Below are 22410 nucleotides of genomic sequence, written 5' to 3'. Positions count from 1 at the left end.
TTGCCAGCCTGTGTGGTGCCCCTGTTGGTTCATTTTTAAATTAATAATTAGGATGAGGAACATTTGGCAATCAGTGGGAGGTACAAAGGTAGTTCTTTTTTTTTCCCTCCAGGATCATCAGGCTAATAATTGGAGTTGTATGGAAAACCTCACCTTACTCAACAGATATTTTGGGATATATTATTTTTCATAGTACTTAACTTTTTAAATTTTTGGTTTGCATTAATTACTCATTAGTTTTTGAGTTTTGCAGTCCAAAACTTACAGTGAATGAATTCATCTTGATTGTACCTTATTTTGAGGTCTGGTTTCTAATACACATGTAATTTATGAGACACTGTTTTTTTTAAAGGGAAGGAAATGCAACTTACATTTTCTTTGAGAAAAATGCAGAAAAAATAATACATTGAATGTCTGGAAATGTCTTTTGTACTGATGAAATAAGTACTGTCTACTTATTAGCTATTACTGAGTTTGTCAGAATTTCTGAGGATGAATTAAAGGTTAAAATAGTACTCAGCACTTCTTGTAAACACTGAAGAAACACCAATTTGGAAAATAAATTATATCTTAGCCTAGAAAAATGGAATTACTCTCTAATTACTAGGATTCAGTCTAGTTATGCAAATCAACATAACCCAGAAATGAGAATTTTTATTTTTATCCATCAAGAAAAAGTTAGTTAAGGATAGAGGCTTTTAGGAGAGCCAAAAACCTGTACACCCTGGCTTGTAATTGCAAAGTAACAGAATCTTGTTTTGTACTGATTGTGCTTTTCAGATTGGTTGATATTAATTTAGAAATTGTCAGATACTGTGAAATAAAACTTGTTAGGCCATCTTTACCACACTGGACACCTTTTCTCCCTTCAGGTCATATATGCCATTGGGACCTAAGATGCAAAGAAACTAAGGAAGACTTCCAGAGTTCTATCCTAAGTGCTGTAGAAGTTGTCAGCTATATGGGACTCCATGCCTCCTTGCCTCTCCTCTTTCAGTCATCTTCTCTTTAATCCAAGGCCCAGTGACTTGAGAGGGTTGAGGAGAAGGAGACAAAGAACTAGCAAGGTGAAGGATGTGGAGTGCTATTACCTGTCCCCATCACTCACCAGACTCTGTAGGGAACAGAGGAAGTCTACCCAGTTCACAGGTCTTTATCTTTAATTATAGAAGTGGACATTTTAATTACAGAAATGGAACTATTTCTGTGTCTGAATTGGACAATCTGGGAAATGTGCCTAAAATTGCATCAAATCACAGGATAGGAAAGAGCTTGTCACCTAGGGCTTAGAGGAGAGTGGAAAAGAAACAAGGTTGATTTATAGTTTCCTGAAAAGTGCTAATTCAATGAACTATTGCATCAAAGCAGCAGCATCAAATCTTGTTGATTTCAACAATCTTCCTACCTATCTAAATAACTCTGAGTAGCTAGGTAAATATGTAAACGAATCATACAAGAATTGCTTTCAGACTGCAGGGAGAGATTTGGAAAGTGATTTGGGTAGGGACAGAAAATCTGTGCGATCTAGCACAGCCCAAATCTTTCCATGTACCATGTACCAAAAAAAGCCAGGGCTGTCACTCCACTACTGCCATGCACTGCATTTCCCCACAAGTGCTTTGGGTTCTTCACATTTAACAATGATCGTGAACACTCAGAAAGTTACTTTTCTATTTCAAGGAACTCAACTTTATCACTATTTCCATAAAGTACCTCAGGAACTCCAAGTTCCCAAACTTCCTTCATTCCAAGTTTACTTTGTGTGTGGGAAAAATGTATCTAGCCTGTTCAGGCTTTTTTTTTATTTTTCTTGCACACCATCCCTGAGCTGAGCCATAGCTTCACTTTCAGCTCTTTTGGTAAGTTATTCATGATAACAGTCTTTTAGACTTTCCTGCCCAGGCTGGCTTCAAATCACAGTTCTCAGATCTCAACCTCCTCAGTTAACTAGGATTACGGTGGAGAAGCCCCAGCATATTAGGATTTCTGCTTGGAAATGCAAATACCCCAAACAGAAAAATGGAATTCAAATGTTAGTCCCCAGCTGATAATAGTTCCTCACTCCTGTAAGCCCAGATACTTAGAATTTATAGGTAAGGAGGATTAAAGTTCAAGGCCAGCTGGGTGTAAGGTTCACAATCTCCACATTTTATAATCCAGGTAGTGAGGCTCCTTGCTGAAATTTCAATTGTGGAGCAGGCTATAAGTAGGAGGATCACATCCTAAGGTCTTACATGGAGAAAAACAGAGATGTGGTGTGGTTCATGTAGAGATACTGCCCAGCCAGCAGTTTGAGGCTCCAGTAACGAAACCAACTATCCAACACCCATGATAAACCCCATGCAAAATGTGTATTATTTCTGTAATTGTCATAAGCCATGCATTCATTGATTTATTGACATCTTTACAAATACCCCCTCTTGTTTTTTGTTGGTCATGGAGCTTGAACTCAGGGCATGGCCACTGTCCCTGAGCTTTTGGACTCAAGACTAACACTCTACCACTTTGAGCCACAAATCTACTTCCAGCTTTCTGATTCTTAGTTGGAGATTAAGGTCTCATACTCTTCATGTCAGGGCTGGCTTGGAACTGTGAGCCTCAGATCTCAGCCTCCTGAATAACTAAGATTACAAAGGTGAGCCATGTGCTCCAGGTACAAATACCACTTTTAAGAACTAAAATATTAAGTTCTGTTGCAGATGCCTACTTGTTGTTTTTTTTTACCTCAATGCATTGCAGCATCTTTATTTCAGAATTCTTGTCTGTCATGATTTTGCAGTAGGTCATGGGTAACACTAGGTCATATTACACCTAAACCCAATCAATACATCTGTTAAAGATGTATTGATGGTAAAGAAACACCTTCAAAGTATCTTCCATATATAAGGAACTTGACTTAATTAATTTTCTAGACCTTCCGAATTATTTTGCACTATAATTTTATCTCCAGTGTCTTACTTTATTCTATAGCCATCAAATAAAATCATGTTGATTTTTTTGGTACTGCCCTCACCACCTGGACAGCTAGAAATCATTTGGTTGGTCTCGCCCTTTGCCTTTTAAACTCTGCTTAGCAGCTGGAGCAACTGTCATCAAATTCAAATCAGTTTAAGCCAAACTCTGTTGGAACCCTTCCATAGCTTCCTCTTGCCTATTTCTTTGAACCCGTGCCTTTGCTGATCTTTGAAGTCTTTCGAGGCACCAGCTCTAGATCTTCTCCAATTCCCTAATCTGCCTTTGCTTTAGACATACCACAATTGTGACAAGTAACCCACCAAGTTTATGTTCAGCCCCTAATGCTAAAATCCATCTTAATATAACCACAGAGAAAGTTGCTTTTTTGTTGTTGTTGTTTTTTGCAGTCCTAGACCTATAACTCTGGGCCTAGGTGCTATCCCTGAGTTTCTTTGCCAGTGCTCCACCACTTGAACTATAGCACCACTTCTGGCCTTTCTCTGATTAGTTGGATATGGGTGTGATGTATTTTCATGCTAGCTGGAGCTTGGCTGCTCAGTTCTCAGCCTCCTGAGTAGGAATACAGGTCTGAGGTCCTAGCAACCAGCTTGAAACTATCTTGATAACATAGATGGATGGACACATTGATGTGATTTTTGGTCATTTCTTTCTCCTAGCATTTATCACAATCGTGCATTATTGCTAACAAATGAATATTTAATCAACTTATCATGAATGTTTGTATTAATTTTAGTGGAATTTAAAGCTTCACAATAGTAAATACTAGCTTTCTTATCTTTCATTTTGTTCTTTTCCTCTTTCATATTAAATGTGCAGTATGTAAAGTGTACTTAAGATGATTACATGGTGATTAAATTGAAGATGAATGAATGATAGAGGAATGGAATTAATATGAAAGAGCACATAAAATAATATTCATCACGTTAATGAAATATGCAGTATTATTGGTGTAATGGAATACAAACAGGTTTGTTAACCATTATCTTAAAGACTTACATTTATTTTATGTATTTCCCATGTTTTCTTAATCATGTTTGATGGCTATTAAGAAAAAATATGTTTAAAGAAATACTTTATTATTTTATTTTTATTCTTTATGACTTGCCAACTTACAAATATTTTGGACCAAAAAGTTATAGAGTTCTCTCTTGCACTCATCATGCTAAGTTTGGTGCATGGGATACTAAATCATTGATACTGTGTGTATGTATGTGTGTTTGTATTTGTATATATGTATATGTGTGTATGTATCCATGAATGTATGTATGTATGTTAGAGTATGTGTTTATCTAGAAACAAGCACTTCATGCTCCTATTTACTTTTTATTAATTAATTAATTGATCAATTATTTTTTTTGCCATTCCTGGGCTTGAGCTCAGGACCTGAGCACTGTCCTTGGGCTTTTCTCAAGGCTAGCACTCTGCCACTTGAGCCACAGCAGCACTTCCAGAGTTTTTCCATCTGTGTGGTACCATGGAATCGAACCCAGGTCTTCATGCATTCTAGGCAGGCATACTACCACTAGGCCAAACTCCCGGCCCTTAATTTATAAAATAGGTAAGAGGATACACAAGGTTCCTATTTACTTTCCACATAATTTAGTTGATGATAATTATAGATTTCCTCCAATATTAAGGCAGTCATTCAAGTAATTAAATAATGGTAAAAGGAAAAAAATTCGTAATACTATATATTGTTTTTCCAGGAAATTAATTTTTCATTAGGAATGAAATTTTGGTAATGTAATAATTTAACACATGCATAAAATCTGTGCATCACAAAGCCATATTATTAGAGATATTTTCTTATAATAATAAAATTGAATTATATATATTCCTGAAATAAAAATAAACCATTTCTATAACAAATGTTATTCTTGTTATTTTCTTTATTTGTAGGCTTCAGAGTTTTGAGCATTATATATGTGTGTCTGTATATATGTCTGTGTCATTTAAAAAATTATTTTACTTTCACAGATTTCAAGGTTATCTGTGATCAGTTAGCTAACTTCTTATTTTTCTCATAATCATTTCTTTCAGAAGTGATCAATTTCACATCTATTACTTTACCTGTTTCCTGTCCACATCTACTTGAGAAAAATAGTTTAACATTATTTTACTTTTAGAGCTGTAGATAGAAGTAACATGCCTCTGTAATGAGATAAATAGCTGTAAAGACTAGAATGTGTTAACATGGCATGTGATTGGAGGTTTTGACTTATACATAAGTTTTTAAAGCATTGTGCTCTAGCATATTCAGAGAGGTAAATTACAGCTAAGGGTTATCAAAACACAGTTCAAAAATAATGCAATAGTGGAGTCCCAGTAGCTTTCTGAACATTCTGTTTGAGCTTGTGTGTAAACTGTGTGGTGAGTTATATCAGTCTTTATACCGTGATGGACTTTCTTATATGTGCAGGAGTGAATAAAATACTCAAGAAAGAAATCTATCATGAGAAAGGTCAACTGAATAAACATTAATAGAAGCAAATCTCAACCAAATCGATGCATAAGTCACATAATATAAATCAATTCATGTCCTTTAGTTTAGAAAACATGTTAACTGTTTAAGTACCTTTATAGGAAAAATGTGTAGGATTAGTCAATCAAGTAAATATTATTTTAGTTTGCAAGCAAATTCTAATGTCAGTTTCTCTCTTGAGTTTAGGAGAACATTCCTTCTCTACCCCTGTATGTTCAAGAGCATTTAAGAAAAATCAGAGCCATGCTGTAAGAAATGTGATGTAGATAAGGTAGACCTAAATTCTGGCAAATAGAGAACTGTTTAATAGGTAAAATCTTTTTCTGTTGCTACATCTTTTTGCTTAATAATACAAAAATATGAGTGCACAGATTTTATGTATATATTTTATAAAATATATACATTGAGTCGGGCACAGTAGCTCACACCTATAATCCTAGCTATTCAGGATGCTGAGATCTGAGGATCGTGTTTCAAAACCACCCTGAGTACTAAAGTCCGTGAGACTCTTATCTCTAATTAACACCAGGAAACCAGAAGTGGTGCTTTGGCTCAAAGGTAGGCCGGTAACCTTGAACTGAGAGCTCAGAGACAATGCTCAGGCTCAGGATAGGACTGTAGCCTTGAGCTGATGAGCTCAGTTACAGCCCCCGGGCCAGAATTCAAACCCCATGATCAACAATATATATATATATATATTCATATGTATAATTTTCCTTAAAAATGAATATATGTTTCCTTATTGAAGGTGGCAGAAAGGTCACAGCAATGTCATAAGCTGGAATGAGTTTTTAATTTACAGCTTAACTAATACATTGTTGATATCCATCCAAGATGGCAAAACTGTCGTGTGTTAAATGTTGATGTTTTCCATCAACCTGCTTTAATAGGCATTCTTTACATGAAGAAAAAATGATTAGTATCAAATGGAAGGCTCCTTCATTTTTCATATAACAGGAAGATGGGAATTAGAACTGTGGAAGAGAAGATCCAACATTATATGTGTTTCATCCTCCTAAGGGCTGAGGAAAGAACACGTTGCAGAGAAGAGGCTGGGCCAGTGTCACCTGCCCGTGGAGCTTAAAGACATAATCGCAGAGCCTTGAGACTCTTTGTCAAGTCTTCCACTGCCTCATAAAGAGGAATTATGGGTCTCCCCACACCTTTAACGGTGTCTACAGTAGGGATAGATGAACAAGACTAGAGCTCCAAATGTGACAGACTTATTACCAGTGTTGTGTAATAAATGTTCAGGAAATGCACACCCTATTAAACAGAAAGACAATTAAAGTTTTAGTAACTTAAAAGGCCGGAATCTAATATTTAAGCAGTTTTACATACTAAGCCTATGTCTTTTAATGCACATGCACACATATGCAGCAGTCTTCGAGTGTTAAAGCAATCACAATTTCATAATCAAATCATTCAATAAATAAATTGGAAAGGAGAGAAAAATTAATGGTTTAGGATATGAAAATTTAGAAATAACTCAAACCATAGATCCAAAATTATGAATTTAAGTAAATTATGAGAAAAAGAGAAATGGGAAATGGGAAAAAGATTTGGAGGATCTAATACAATTCCACAGTTTTAGGGAAATATAATAAATTAAGTGGAAAACAAATTCTAAGATATTAGACATTTATATCGTGGAAGCTGCTAAAAGGCACAATAGGATTGGGAAGTGAGACGAAGGATGTTAGCATGATTTAAATACTGTGCATGCTTATGTAAAACACCCCACAGTCGAATTTTCTGAACCAGTAGAATGCAATAAGTAATGAATGGCAGATGTAAGTGGAACTCCTGTTGGGGGTGGGTACTAGTGGGAAGAAGCAGGGACAATGGAGGAAGTAAATGAGAGCAAATCTGATCCAAATACTGGATGTACATGCGTGAAATAGAAAAATGAAGTTTGCTGAGGTGGATTTGGAAGAGAATGAGGAGGAAAAGGGAGAGTAAGTAGAGTGGGTATGTCTTGAGTCTGATCAAGGTACATTTTATGCATGTAAGTTCCTAATGCAACTAAATGTTGCTGATAAAAATGTGGTAAAGATAGTTTAAAGTCATCATGGTGGGAAGGATGTACAAATGCAGTCATGCTATTCAGTATGTACTCTGTGGAAAATTCCCTATGTAACTTGCTGTCAGGGATGGAAGGGGGAAATTGGAGGAGTGTAGAGGAGATGTGACATTGTCTCCAAAAAAAAAAAAAAGAGAGAGAGAAAGATATTCATTACTGTACTTACACCATGGTATCCCTCTGTACAAGATCTTAATAAAAAACTATAACAGAAAAGACCCGCTCCATCCACACACATAAACACAATGAATGTGTATATTTTTATACATGTGTGCTTAAAAGTAAACACAGAACATTAGCTGTGGATTAGCTCTGGAGGAAAGAGGTTAAGGAAGAATGTGGAATGGGAATATGTTAAGAAGAAAATAATGACAACATGTAATGAAACATAGTGTTTTATATACCAATTATAATTAACTAGAGTACATACATATTTTAGTGCGTCATTCTACAATACCTTCTTCTCTTTATATAAACATACACATACTTAAAAATTTTTTCAGTATGTATATGCATGTATATATTTAAACATTAATGTAACTTAGTAATCCTTGTTTAAGGAGTTTGATAGAAGATATTTTTATAGTTGAGTCAATATTAGAGTAGCATAAATTTTCCCTATTAAAACTTTAAAACTTCCCAGAATTACATGCAGGGTGATATTGTTTCAGAGCCCTGGAACTTATAGCAAGCTACATATATTCATAAAGCCGTGCAGAAATGCAATACATTGTAATTTGTGTGAGTAGATTAGTAAAATCCAAATTTTCACACAAGAATAAATCACAATGTTTTGGATAGCCTTTTTGGAAAGTAGGCTGTATGAATTCTATTTTCTTTAAGTTTATAGAAAGGAATTAGTTATTGTTCTTAATTGTTCTTAATTAATTATGTTGGAAAAGATTAAAAAATTCCTTATCAGTATGTGTTTAAAATTACCCATTTATTTACTGAAGTAAAAAGTGTTTTTGAAATGATAGCTCCAGAAAATGTCATAAAGTACCTATGCTTTTGTTAATCATAAAATTCATTATTGATAATTTTTTATATATTTAATAATTGTTTATTTTTTCATAAAATCTTGGCAAATTAATTTTATTCAGGTTGTTGTAATTGACAGATGTGTATATATCACCATAATCAAGCATTAGTTTCACTCTTCATATATGTATTTATGATAGCATTAATTCTTGTTCATAAATTTTCCAAATAATATACTCATACTCTGTTACTATTTAACTGGTTTTAAGTGTATTGAGACAGTTATTGTCCTTAAAAAAAAAGCAATGGCACATTTTATGCATTGAAATTTTAAGAATTCTGGTACTTGCCCAAAGGAAAAATGTCATCCAGTACAGTAGTTAGCATGTCTTTGCCATCTGGGTTTTCAGATTCATTTGGTTTAATTCAAAGATTAAAGACAGAAAAATTGGACCAAATGGTGGGATAAACCCCTGTGGAAAACATGCTTATGCTGTGATTATTTTTAGATTAATTGATTCCTTAACTTGAAACTACACCCCATACTTCAGCTGCAGTTAATAACTGAAGTACCTAGACCCATTGCATAGTGCATGCTGGGCCATGAGTTGAGGTTACCTATACACAGCCATTAGAAAGAATGAAATAATGCCATTTACAGGGAACTGGATGGGACTAGAACAAATCATGTAAAGTGAGATAAGCCAAGCTCAGAGAGACAAACAGCATATGTTCTTTCTAATATGCAGATATTAAATCTAAAATACACTGGGATATAAGTTATACAGAATTCTAAATACTCACACATAATGAAAGCAAAAGAGGATGTACTTAGGAGAGAAATACAAAGGCACAAGGCCTGAGTGCCTCCCCATATTTATGTAAAATAATACACATACTGAAATGACCGCCAAGATAAGGGAAATGAGACCATCCACCATTCCTTTTTTTCTCTTATTTTTTATTTTTTAGTTTTTATGGTTCTGTCTTCTTTAACCCTTACGTATGGTGTGTTCACGTGTACATCTTAGGAAGAACTGAGGGGAAGACACAGAATTTGAGGTAAAGGGGCTGGAAGCATACAGCAATGGAGCTTACTGCACAGTGATGAAATTCAGCTATACAGCTCATGAGTGAGAAGGGAGGGAGGGCCTGGGAGAGAATGAGGGAAGAGAAGACACTGTTTGAGAAGTATATCCATTACTTTCTTCATGCAATTATAATCCTGTGTATCCACTGAACATATCCCCTAGAATAACATTAAAGCAAATGAGTTAAAAGTTTCATGTCACTAGAAGACCCTCAGTAGAAGAGGGAATAAGTGAAAATAGGCTTGTATGAAATAAATTTATAATATTTTAGGTATTTTACCTACATAGGTATTTTATACCTAAATTATTTAAATATACCTATATTACTTGATGTTTTAGGGAGGAGTAATCTAGAAAACTCAGAGGAGTTTGAATGTAAACTTAGAGATGTTATTGATAAAATAAATAAATTAGTTAATATTATCTTTTGTCAATCATGGGGCTTCAACTCTGGATCTGGATACTGTTCCTGAACTCATCAGCCCAAGGCTAGCATTCGACCACTTTCAGCCATGGGGCTACTTCTGGTTTTTGGTGGTTAATTGGAGATAAGAGTCTCACAGACTTTTCTCTGGGGCTATCATTGAACCATGATCCTCAGATCTCAGTCTCCTGAGTAGCTAGGATTACAGATGTGAGCCACCAGGGCCCAGCTACCTAACTACTTATTTTTTAATGAAACCTCAGTGTTGAGTTGTAAAATTCCATTTAAAATTGTACTATTGACATGACCATTATTTATTGAAATAACTATCTCAAATTAGGACCATTTTCTGAAAACACCTCTACCGTTTGTCTGTCTGTTTGCTTGTTTATAACTCGTGCCTGGTCTTTATTTGGATTGCTTCTATGTAGATATTGGGGCTTGAACTCAAGGCCTGTGCATGGTCACTTAGCTTTTTTTGCTCAAGGCAAATGCTCTGCCATTTGAACCACAGCTCAAGTCCCACTTTCAGCTTTTTTGGTGGCTAATTGGAGGTAGAATCTTCCTGAATTTCCTGTCAAGGCTCACTTTAAACCTTAATCCTCTGTTCTTAGCCCCCTGAGTAGCTAGATCCACAGACTTGTGATCCAGGAGCATGGCTTCCCATTTGGGTCTAAACATAATCTCACAATCTCTCAGTTTAGGGAAAACTACAACAAGGACAAATCAAAACGGATCTGGATCATAACTTATCTTCTGAGTACTCCCACCTCTTGTAAAAGCCCAGTTCTCTGATCTTTTATAGTTTTACTTGACTTGCCTGTTGCAAAGCTCAGGAAAGTGACTGTCAGTCCTGTAAGGCCTCTGGCAAAGGTTACCAGTGACTTATTACTTACCAAATTGAAAGTCACTTCCCAGATCAGTTCTTCCCTTGACCTCCTTTCATGTTTTATTCCCTTTTGCATCATCTCCATGACAGAGAAAGGTCTTTAAAATTTTATTTTATCACTGATTGGTTTTGACTCTACATTGCTTTTTCTTTTTTCCTCTGTTTTATTTTTAGAGAAAGATTTTCCTTCTCTGTAGGTATGTTTGCTACTCTTCTGGAGATTTCCCCTTGGCCCTTTAAAATGTTTCTTTCAGCACATTCCTTGAACACTCCATTTCCCACAAAGCATACTGATGACTCCCAAATCCATATCTAAGTCCCAGGCTTCTCATTCTGGATACGAGGAAGAGATATGGAGTCCTGACATTCAGCACGATCCACAAACAATTCACCAACTCTCATTTTGATACCACATGTTACCATGAATGCAATGTCTACCCTACTGCCAGATTCTGGAGTAACTTCCTTAATTCCCACCTTTCAGAAACTTACTTCGCTCATTCAACTTTTCTCAATTAACAGTGCCACAACTCCATGCAGCCCTCTTACTACTGTTCAACTACTATGGTCATACTCTTAAGGAAACTATTGGCCTCTGTCTTTAAGGGTTTCAAGTGTCAACTTTCTTATTCAGAAAGAAATCTTTAGGTTCCCTCTAAATTCAAAGAACATGGTTGTTAAAATAACATATTGGAATCAATTTCCTTTACTATTCATGGAGTTACTAATAGATTGGCCCATTTAGAACTCCCAAACATCCTGCAACATTATTGCTCACCCAAACTCCACATTTTTCTCTAGTATATATACTAGTTAATGGTTTCCTAAAATGAATTGAGGAATGTTATACTTAGGGTTCATTGTGACCTGCTCACATAGGATTCTGCAGTGGGAATATTTTCATAGCATATAGTACACTGAAAGATGTCATTTTACTAGAATGACAGGATGTCTTTTTAAAGGATCCGTGAAGTTTTATAGGGACTCTCGGTAAGAATAAATTCTAAATCACTTTCTGTTCTTATAAAATGTTTTTCTTCCATAGCATTCATAGCTCTAAGATTTAAGGAGTGGCTTTCGTACCATCCAATGACCCACTCAGACAATCTATTCTTTTCTTCCCGCAATTCCAGGCTCTGCCTGTTTTTTGAGATCCCAGTTCCCAGAAAGGGTAAAAAGCTTTTATTAATTGACATAATGAGATTCTTATTAGTCTTTAAGCCAATGGCTTTTATTCAGTGACTTTAGGGCCTCAAACGAGGAAATAACAGATAAAGTCACCATCCTGGCAGGAGTAACCATCTCATCAGCAATGCTGGAGATAGGACTGTGGTTACAGAGCAGGGGAATAGAGTTTGTTGAAAGGGGTAACATGGATCAATTGCATCCATCAACTGCTCTATTAAATGACAACTTCCTTGTACAACGACTTAAAAGATAATAAAAAATAAAAGTGGGAAAAATAGAAAATAATATCAAGAAGGTGGGGAAAAGAATGTGTTAAATTCCCAGGTGTTCTACTGAGTCAGCTTTATCATATGCTTTTGTCCAGTGTTGGAAGTAAAGAAATGGGTGCATCAGTTATGTTTTGAGAAGAACTTGATGACCAAAATCTTCAATTTCTCTGTAACTTAGCTCTAGGTTCTTTGGAAGTTAGATCACAAGATTAACAAGTGTGGGAAATGAGGAAACAAGTATTATTACGATCCCAATGCATTTCCTATTTAAAGTGTCCCAGAAAGGGAAAATAACCAGAATCCTGGATTGTCTTTGTGCAGACATAATCGTCTCCTATAGCCATAGGAAGAGGAATGGATAGGAAGTGTTCAGGCAAGTCTCTCAGGGTTTGTTCCTCTAGCTCCTGAAAGTCTTTGTAGCTGATGGCTAACAGCAAACTGACTTTGTACAAATTGTGCTCAGCCCTACAGAGTTGGCCTTCTCCAAAGTCATAATTCCTAAAAGAAGTAACAGCAATTGAATAACTGATTGATGGGCTAGGATGGGAATAGGTTTAGAAAAGCTTAGCTCACATGCCTCAGGGCATTCTAGCTCTGAGGAGACTTCATAGCTTCATTCCCCTCCTAATTATCTAGACTCTTCTAGCTACTACAGTACTGTTCACTTTCCCCTGGTTAATTCTCCATACATGATTCCCCATAGAAGTGAGTCACTTTCTTTTCTTCCCTAGTGTCATTTGGATATTCATAACATTATTTGTAGGCCATACAAAGTTATCAATACAAGATAACAGGCTATATGGGAAGTGGATACAAATGTATTTATTATATCATGTGATAGACTATTTCTCCAGCCTTGTTTGACCCAAGGCCAAAATAATACCCACACCCCCAAGGGATGTGGCATCTCATAATTTCTCTTTTCTCAGAAATCTACCCTAACACAAACACACATACACATAAATACAGATACATATTTTAAATTTCTCTAGGTTTATATAGTAAATATGTATTCAGTATATATTTAAATATGTATTTAACATGTGTGTATGCATTACTAAACTATCTTATTTGGCAGATGTAAACCTTCATATATAGAATATTATACATAATATCCCTTTGTGTAAAACAAATATTATTCAAGAATGTTAATTTTTGTGTCTAAAGAGGAAAAGAATTTACCAAGACTTTTAGTAGGAAAAAAAATCTTAAAGATGAGTAGATTAGATAGAGAATTCAGCCAGTAGAATGTTCAGTAATCTGCTGTCACAAGATTAGATTCTCAGAAGGCCAGTGACCTCAACCTCATCCAAACCAAGAAAAAGTAGGTTTAAATAGTTGTTTAGGTTTAGTCTGTTCTTGACTGGGCTTAGCAAGAAAATAACTCAGGATAAAGAAAGTCTGGAATGGATAGATGGATGTATAGATAGACAGACTATTCTAAAATTAGGAAAATCACCATTTTGTGTCATCAGTCAATTATTTCTTAGTCGTTTCAGTCTTTGACTGTTTTGACTTCAGAATTTTGTTCCTTAGTAGATGATATCTTCTGAAAAACATTTGTGATTGAAGAATATTATGTTAAACAAGAAAGAAAAATATTTTACAAATGATAGACAGGAAAGTTGATTTTGGCTAGTCAATCTCCTCCAGGTTTGTATTTGTATATGGAGAGCTAATAGTTGAACAAATGAATATATATAATAGACATATCTTGTAAACATTCCAGGACAGCAAGAATGAGTTTGAACTGAAATTTCCTTAATCTTTTCCAAAATGTACCAGTTGTTCTGTAAATTCATACCACTAAAATTAGAGGCCTTTGAGATAACTGTGAAAAGATTCTAATGTTGGAAGAAAAAAATTCTCACAATGTTGCAAAACTAGAAATCAAAATAAGACTGTCAAACAATACACATTTGAAAAAACTTCCTAAAAATGGAAACATTTTGGATTTAGTTTTCCTGTTTGATCCTATAATGTATCTATTGCCTTACTAGTTGTGTTAACATTTGTTATTTTCACATTTCAGAAGAGTCTTTTCTAAGGAGCAACATCATTTAAATATACAGGGTAGCATATGCTCATGAACTTGGTTTTTTTCATATCTATATAAATACAGTAGGGTTCTTTTTACTTTCATAAAAAAGTGCTTTTCATGGAAAAGTGTTTGATAACCTCCCTGAATGGTTAAGTGACTCATGGGTACCTATTTATAATGAGAATTGAGTGCATTATCATGTAGAGCAAAGGAAAAAAGAAAACATAGGTTCAACAAGCCACTATTCAAATGAGACTCAAAAATAAAAAGAATTTATTAATAGTAAAAACTAGCTTATATGAGTATGATGTGCACAGTGTCTTATGTGCTTTAATCTTTCAACAGCCTGAATCATAAGAAATCACTTTACTGATAAGCAATTTGAAGATCAAAATATTTAAACCATTGTTGTGACTATAAAGCTAACAGGGATAAAGCAGGTTGATGATGATAATTAATAGCAATTGGTTGCCTCACACTTGGTAAGCATCTACTAAATGGAACTAATGGCTTGTTGTTGCTCTAGCGCCAGTATACTTGCTCATTTCTTCTTCTGTTAAGGAAAACCTAGAATACACTAAATCAGAGGTTGGCAAAGTGGCCCATTAGCAAAATGTGCTGGTAATGCCTGTGTTTCTATTAAAGTGTTACTGGAATTTAGCGGCACTCATCTTCCTTCATTTACCTACATTCTTTGGGTGCTTACACATTAGAGATAAGTAGTTAAAATAATGACTGTATGACCCATAAAACCCAAGATATTTACAAATTGGCCTTTTCCAGAAAATGGTAGGCACTGTGGTGCACAGTCATTTAGAACACAGCGAAATGGCACCTAGTTTTCCAATATGCAGCAGTAGAAATAGCAACGCCTTTTAACAGTGCCTTCTGTTAGCACATTTCAAATTAGAAGCCTTGGATGTGGAATCCAAGATGAGGATAAAATTGAAGAGGTTCAGATCATATTTTATTACTACAAAGACCATAATAGTTAGTAGACATCATAATATAAGATAGTGATAATCATTTAAAAAAAACGGATTAAAGCAAATGGTGAAATAGGCCTCTTGACAAGGAGTTGGATATTTGCAGTGTATTTTTCTGTCTCACTAGTGAGCAGAATTAAATAAATTTCACATTTTTTGCTTGTCTCTATTAGGAAATTTCTTATAAATGGGTTCAATAAGATAATTGGAAAAACTGTGAACCTACTGATAAGCTAGAACATCATGTTAAAATATGAGTGTCCACTGGCAATATTTAGAACTTTTATAACTCATTATCTTGTCCCTTGTTTGTTTTTCTTTTACCTAGATTTGGATGATCCAGTAGTTACTGTCCATCAGAGTATAGGCGAAGCTAAAGAACAGTTTTACTATGAGAGAACAGTGTTTCTCCGCTGTGTGGCCAACTCCAATCCACCCGTGCGGTATAGCTGGAGGCGTGGCCAGGAGGTATTACTTCAAGGGTCTGATAAAGGCGTTGAGATTTATGAGCCCTTCTTTACCCAGGTAAGTATTAAAGTATAATGCTTCACCTTCAGTCCTTTCCAAGTTCAGCCACCCTTGTTATAGCTATTGTTATAGTTATTTGAAAAGAAAGTTTCTGCAAACATTGCCCTTTACAAAAACATACTGTGTTCAACTGAAAGCTCCAACTGCCAGATGAAAGGTAACTTGTTTAATTAGCTGATAGTTATTTTAACAAGAGTAGGAGTGGGGAAGGGTTAGCTTCATGTAAGCTAATTTATGTCTTTTTGCACAAATTAGTCTAGATTTCTCTAAACAGGATGTAATTATACATTTTGATGACAGGTTTGGTTTTAATGGAAAATGTTGGTTAAGAGGAGACATTTTACTTTCTGAATTTTCAATAACAACTGAAATGGAGACATTTGACCTCTATTTATATTATATTTAGCTTTGGTTTTAGGAAAAACAATCTGTCTTTAATTTGTTTTGTTTTCTATTTAGTTTAGATATAGAACATTAGTTATACAAAAAAAATGAAAATATCCAATGAGTCAATCCAAAGAAAAATTAAATTATATTCACCTAGGTTGATTATAACATGAAATATTCATTTATTTATTTATTTATTTTTGCCAGTTCTGGGGCTTGAACTCAGGGTCTGGGCATTGTCCTTGGGTTTTCTCAAGGATAGAGCTCTATCATTTGAGCCATAGCACCACTTCTGGATTTTTTTTTCAGTGTATGCTGTACTGAGGAATCAAACCCAATGCATGTGAGGCAAGTACTCTACCAGTAGGCTATGCTTCTGGCCCTAACATGAAATACTCTTGTGTATTGTATTGTAATGCCCCAAGAACAGTAAATTAGTCTTGAGTCAGATACTGGAATTCATATGAATATTTGAGAACCATTATAAGAATTTTTTGAGAGCAGAAAGATATACAAAGAAAAAGTTTTAAATAGAGGCTGGGAGTTTGGCCTAGTGGTAGAGTGATTGCTTAGCATGCACCTAGAGCAGGGTTCGATTCCTCGGTACCACATATATAGCAAAAGCTAGAAGTGGTCTTATGGCTCAAGTGATAGAGCTCTAGCCTTGAGAAAGCCCAAGGACAATGCACAGGCCCTGAGTTCAAGCCAGGACATGCAAAAAAAAAAACAAAAAAAACCAACCTTTTCTAAATTAAAAATAATAATTGTGCCAATGTTCAAAACAATGAATAAAAGTGATTAAATTGTCCAAAAGCATGCTATATATTGATTTGCAACATATTTATGTCTGTAGTGAGGTACATATAGAAGTTCTGTTAAAATATTATAAATATTCTTCCTGGTAGCTTTAAGGATTGATATAATTATATTCTTATAATATTACCTTAAATTTGCACATTTCTAAGCAATACATTTTATGTTATTAGCCATTAAGAGTAATGCCTGTAATCCTAACTACTCACTGAGATTTGAAGAGCAGGGTTCAAAGCCAGCCCACACAGAAAAGTCCATAAAACTTTTATCTCCAATTAACCTGAAAAATATGCTCAGAAACAGACCAAGGCTCAAGTTTTAACTACTACCAGACATGAGTTCAAGCCCAGAACCAGCACACACACACACACACACACAAAACAAAACAAAATAAAGAATACTTCTTCATATAGTATGAAGTCGTGACTCTCTTAGATTAATTAATTAACAACTTTTAGATATTAGCTTGGGAAGACTGCAGTGAATATTCAGTACTGTCAGATATATATGCAGATATTACAGTTGTACACGTATTAAAACAATGTTTTGCAGTGCATCATAAATTTTAAAATGTGATCTAGATTTTGCCAGAGGTGTGGTAACTTATAATTTGCCCAAATATAAATGCCGGTGAAGTAGCAGTGAGTCTATCACAAGAGGCTATTACAATGAGCTTCCATTTAACCCTCCCTTGCCTCAGGCCAGCAGGTTGCAGCATTATAAACCATTCTTCAATTCTTATTAAGTTGATTTTCAGTTAAACAAATTTTAAAGAAAAAATCAACATCATCCCAACAATCACCTAGTTATGTATTTAACAATTCCGTTACATATTTATTTTTAAAATTTTAAGCATCATTACAATTTTGATTATATATTTCTTCTGAACTTCTTTTTTCATATATTTTTATTGTAATTAATAGAAGGGTTACATTATATTCACCAAATAGAAGGTACATTATTTCACAAATATTGATACCCTTTCTCATGTCATGAACTTCTTTTAAACATAAGTAATTGTCACCATCTAATAACCACAGAATAATTTCCTATCTCTCATCTGCAGAAGGATCCAATTGCCTGCAGGTTTAGACCTGGGCTTTATCCAAATTTGGGGAAATGTTTTACACTATTACAATTAAGAACTTGTTTGAAAGTTCTAAAAACAAGCTGAAGAGAACATATCATGCATTCCTTTGATTCTGTCTGTTTCTGCTTTAAGCAATTTTCAAAAATTGTTATACAAGATACATTCAGCTAGTAACTATTGATTCTCCCTTTCGAAAGCAGCGATTATTTTCTCTTCCTCCTTTCTTTTAATAGAGAACAATTTGTTAACTTAGAATGTTTCAATATTTTTGCCTCCTTTTTAATCAGTACATCAGACTTTACTGCATATTACAGTCATTTTTCATCTTTGACTAGCAATTGTGCTAGCAATGCTGTTAGTTTGATGCAGCATTATATGTAATTATCTTAACACATCTTTTATATATTGAATTTTATTGTCAATGTAATGTACAGAAGACTTACAGTTACATACATAAGGTAGTGAGTACATTTCTTGTTGAGCATGTTTTCTTCCCACTTGCCCTCTTCCCCGATCTCCTCCTTCCATATTGTAAAGTTCATTCCCAACATGTCTTATGAGTATCACAGTTGCATTGGTTTGTCCTTTGTCCTTAGTCTTGTTCCCCTTCTTTTCCCTAATTGAGATAAATGAATATACAATGCATCTTTAAGAAAAAAACTTTAATTTTTGCAATTCTATGGTCTTTTATTTGTGAAGATATTGCATTACCTACTTAGCAAGCACACTGCCATTTGAGTCACATCTCAGCCTTTCATGCTTTAGTTATTTTTTAGAGAAAGTCTCACACTTCCTGCCGTAGGGACAGGCTTGGTCATAATTTCGTACATCTGCCTCCCCAGTAGCTCGGATTAACACAATGAGCACAATGCCTGCCCTCAATTCTGTGTTTCTGATTATGTTGTTGCTGTACATCATTGCCAGTGGCATGCAATTGCAGCTTCTATTTAAATTTTATTTTTGCTCTGATTAGTCATGTTTTTCTTTCTGAACCATTTATATATATATATATATATATATATTCTTGCTAGCTTCTTAGCCACATACAAGCCTCAGTCTATGGAAATTTTTAATCACTACAAATCATTGCTTTTAATAGACAGTGCATTTTTTTTCTTTACAGAACACATGATCACATACCACATAGGATAGATGTATCCCAATCAGACCATACACACAATTTGTATTATTTCTACATAGACTAGTACAACAGGCTCCTCACTTGTAATCAAGACTTTATATTGCAGAAAACTCAAAATATTCAGCATGACTATTTAAAAGTAGGAAGCTGATTAAGTATTTATTTCTGTTAGCACCCCACCTTGACCTTCCAATGTGTAGAATGTTTGGTGACTGAAAACATCTAGCTGGACCTGCCCTTTTCTTGCTGACCTACCTGATTCCAGCTACAGCTTACTGCACTCTTCTGGTCACCATATCCCTGGAGAGCTCTGGCCTGTCGATATACACCTCAAGTCTGAAAGTTGAGAAGCCTGCCATCCTTTTTTGTTAACTTTTGTGACAGGAGTCATCTTTCCACCGAGGTGTCATCAACTCCAAGAGATCTTCCCTCCCAAAACCCATGTGAAGAACCATCCTTCTCTTTCATACTTCTTTTTGGATTTTGTTTCCCCCTGCATAGTCTGGAACTATCAAATTATTCTTTTTCTGGATTTGATCATGAGCTCACTATAAATAGTCTGTCATTTAAATAGCTCCAACAGTGCCTGACTCTGAGCAAATGTGTGTCAGAGAGAACAGGATACGGATGGAGATGTCTGAATTACTTAGCCTTAGAAGAGTTGCACTGACTCCTAGTTACTGACAACTCCGGAATAACTCTCGCTTCACTCACTATAGAAACAGTGCAGTGTAAAGGAGAATGATGCCATCCATGGATCTATTTTGCTATATTTAATTTCGAACCTGTTGACCATTTTCTAGGTAAGACCTGTGAAGGATCCAATAAAGAGAACAGTGTATGCCCACTGCGTGAGACACAGTATGAGACTGATTGTTGCCAGGGTTTCCTTCTGGCTATTGTGTTGAAACTCCACCTGAATCCTCAGTTTCTTCAAGAAAAGTGTAATCATACAGATGCTAGTATTGCTCATTTTTTTAGGTTTCACTAATGATGGGTTACACTTTAATCAGAGTTGCTTTAAAATAGAGTAAATGACCAAAAACACCCAAATCAATTACTGAGGAATCCAGGACTGATGCCAAGTTCCAAAGCACTTTGTAACAAAGATAAGAGAACAGATTCACCTGTGAATTTGATTGATTTTAAACAATGCCTGCATTTGTAGCTGTGGCTGCTATGGAACAAATATATTACAATTTTAAACTCATTTTAAACAAGAGAATAATAAAGAAGAAGTAGCTATAGTAGAAGAAAGCTTTTTACCAATATTCAGTTTACTCAAGTTAAAAAATTGGGTAAAATATTTTACACAATTGGGAGTGTGGCCTAGTGGTAGAGTGCTTGCCTAGTATGTATGAAGATACGGGTGTGATTTCTCAGTCCACATAGCTAGAAAAAGCCAGAAGTGGAGCTGTGGCTCAAGTGGTCAAGCATTAGCTTTGAGAAAGTCCAGGTCCTGAGTTCAACCCCAGGACAGGCTGTGTTATATATATATATACAATTGATTTTTGTGCCTTCATAATAGACTTCACTATTAGTAGTGGAATGGGACTATTTTTCAGTGTTGTATTGTATGCTAGTCTTTTCTAATGGCCTTAAATGTGTTTTATTAGGTGTTATCAATTTTCTGGGTTTAATGTATTCGTCAGCTATCTTTCCTCTCAAGTTGCTTTACATATATTATGAAAAACTTTTTGATGTTAGTCATATTTGTATTAGCACATATCTTAATCTGTTTATTTATTTTTTTATTGTAATTAATAGAAGGGTTACATTATATTCACCAGACAGAAGGTGCATTACTTCACAAACATTGATACCCTTTCTCATGACATGATCCCCTTTCCCTCCCCCTTCCCCCTGCTCTTTTTTATTTCACTCCTTCCCTATCCAATTTCAAATAACCAATTAAGCACATGTAAAATATATCAGATAACAAGGTGAAATTTTGTAACAATATGATATAACCAAAGGATAGTAAAAGAGATGAGAGATAACATAGTACATTAAGGACAACAATCACTCATTGTATGGCTTTTGTTTCCTTATCCTGGAGGTCCTTACATTTAGTGTCATATTATTTGGCCTTATGTCTCTAGATTTTGTTCTACTGTAAATCTCTGCTAGGAGAGCCCAAGGTTTCTACTGGTTATGACAAATGAGGGAGACTCTTGGGCCTATGTTCCTTTGAGTCTGGCTTAGTTCACTTAATATGATTTTTTCTAAGTCTTTCCATTTCCTAAAAAATGGGGCGATGTTGTTCTTTCTGACAGCAGCATAGAATTCCATTGTGTACAAATACCACATCTTGTTGAGCCACTCATCAACTGAGGGACATCTGGACTGGTTCCATCTCTTTGTTATGATAAATAATGCTGCGATGAACATCATTGTGCTAGTAGATTTAGTATGTCCTTGTTTCTGGACAATTGGGTAAATGCCAAGTAGTGGAATTGTTGGGTCATAGGGGAGCTCTATGTTTAGTCTTTTGAGGAACTGCCATACTGCTTTCCATAGTGGTTGAACGAGTTTGCACTCCCACCAACAGTGTAGTAGTGATCCCTCCTGGCCACATCCCCTCCAGCATCTGTTGTTATTCGTTTTCCTGATCCTGGCCATTCTAACTGGAGTGAGGTGGAATCTTAGAGTTGTTTTGATTTGCATTTCTTTTATGACCAGAGATGTTGAGCATTTCTTCATGTGTCCATAGGCCATTTTTGTTTCTTCTTCAGAGAAGACTCTCTTTAAGTCTTTGGCCCATCTTTTAATGTGATGGTTGTTTCTTTGGAGTTTAGTTTTGGAGTGATTCAATTTTTTGAGCTGTTGATATATTTTAGATATGAGGCCTTTGTCCGTTGTTTGGTTAGTGAAGATCTTCTCCCATTCTGTAGGCTTCCTAACTTAATCTGTTTTATATAAACACAAATTGGGTTAACTTATAAAGGAAAGAAATTTCTTTCTCAGAGTTGTGGAGGCTAAGCAGTACAAGATTAAACTGTAAGCATTAATGAGAGCATTCTTACTACATCATAGCATGG

General features: G+C 35.2%; 1 protein-coding gene across 2 annotated transcripts in view; it reads left to right on the top strand.

Moving 5' to 3' along the window:
• The window catches only part of Mdga2 (MAM domain containing glycosylphosphatidylinositol anchor 2), a 666956-nt gene that overhangs the window by 438115 nt on the left and 206431 nt on the right, over positions 1 to 22410 (top strand). For both annotated transcript variants that reach the window (XM_090345038.1, XM_090345037.1), the window contains exon 4: positions 15739 to 15935. In XM_090345038.1, the coding sequence (XP_090201164.1) occupies positions 15739 to 15935 (197 nt within the window). The remainder of the gene's footprint in view (positions 1 to 15738; positions 15936 to 22410) is intronic.

The sequence above is a fragment of the Megascapheus bottae genome, chromosome 14, assembly GCF_031878675.1.
Source record: "Megascapheus bottae isolate mThoBot1 chromosome 14, mThoBot2.hap1, whole genome shotgun sequence".
NCBI lineage: Eukaryota > Metazoa > Chordata > Mammalia > Rodentia > Geomyidae > Megascapheus > Megascapheus bottae.
Note: the sequence above shows the minus strand (reverse complement) of the source record. Positions and strands in the feature narration are given on the sequence as shown.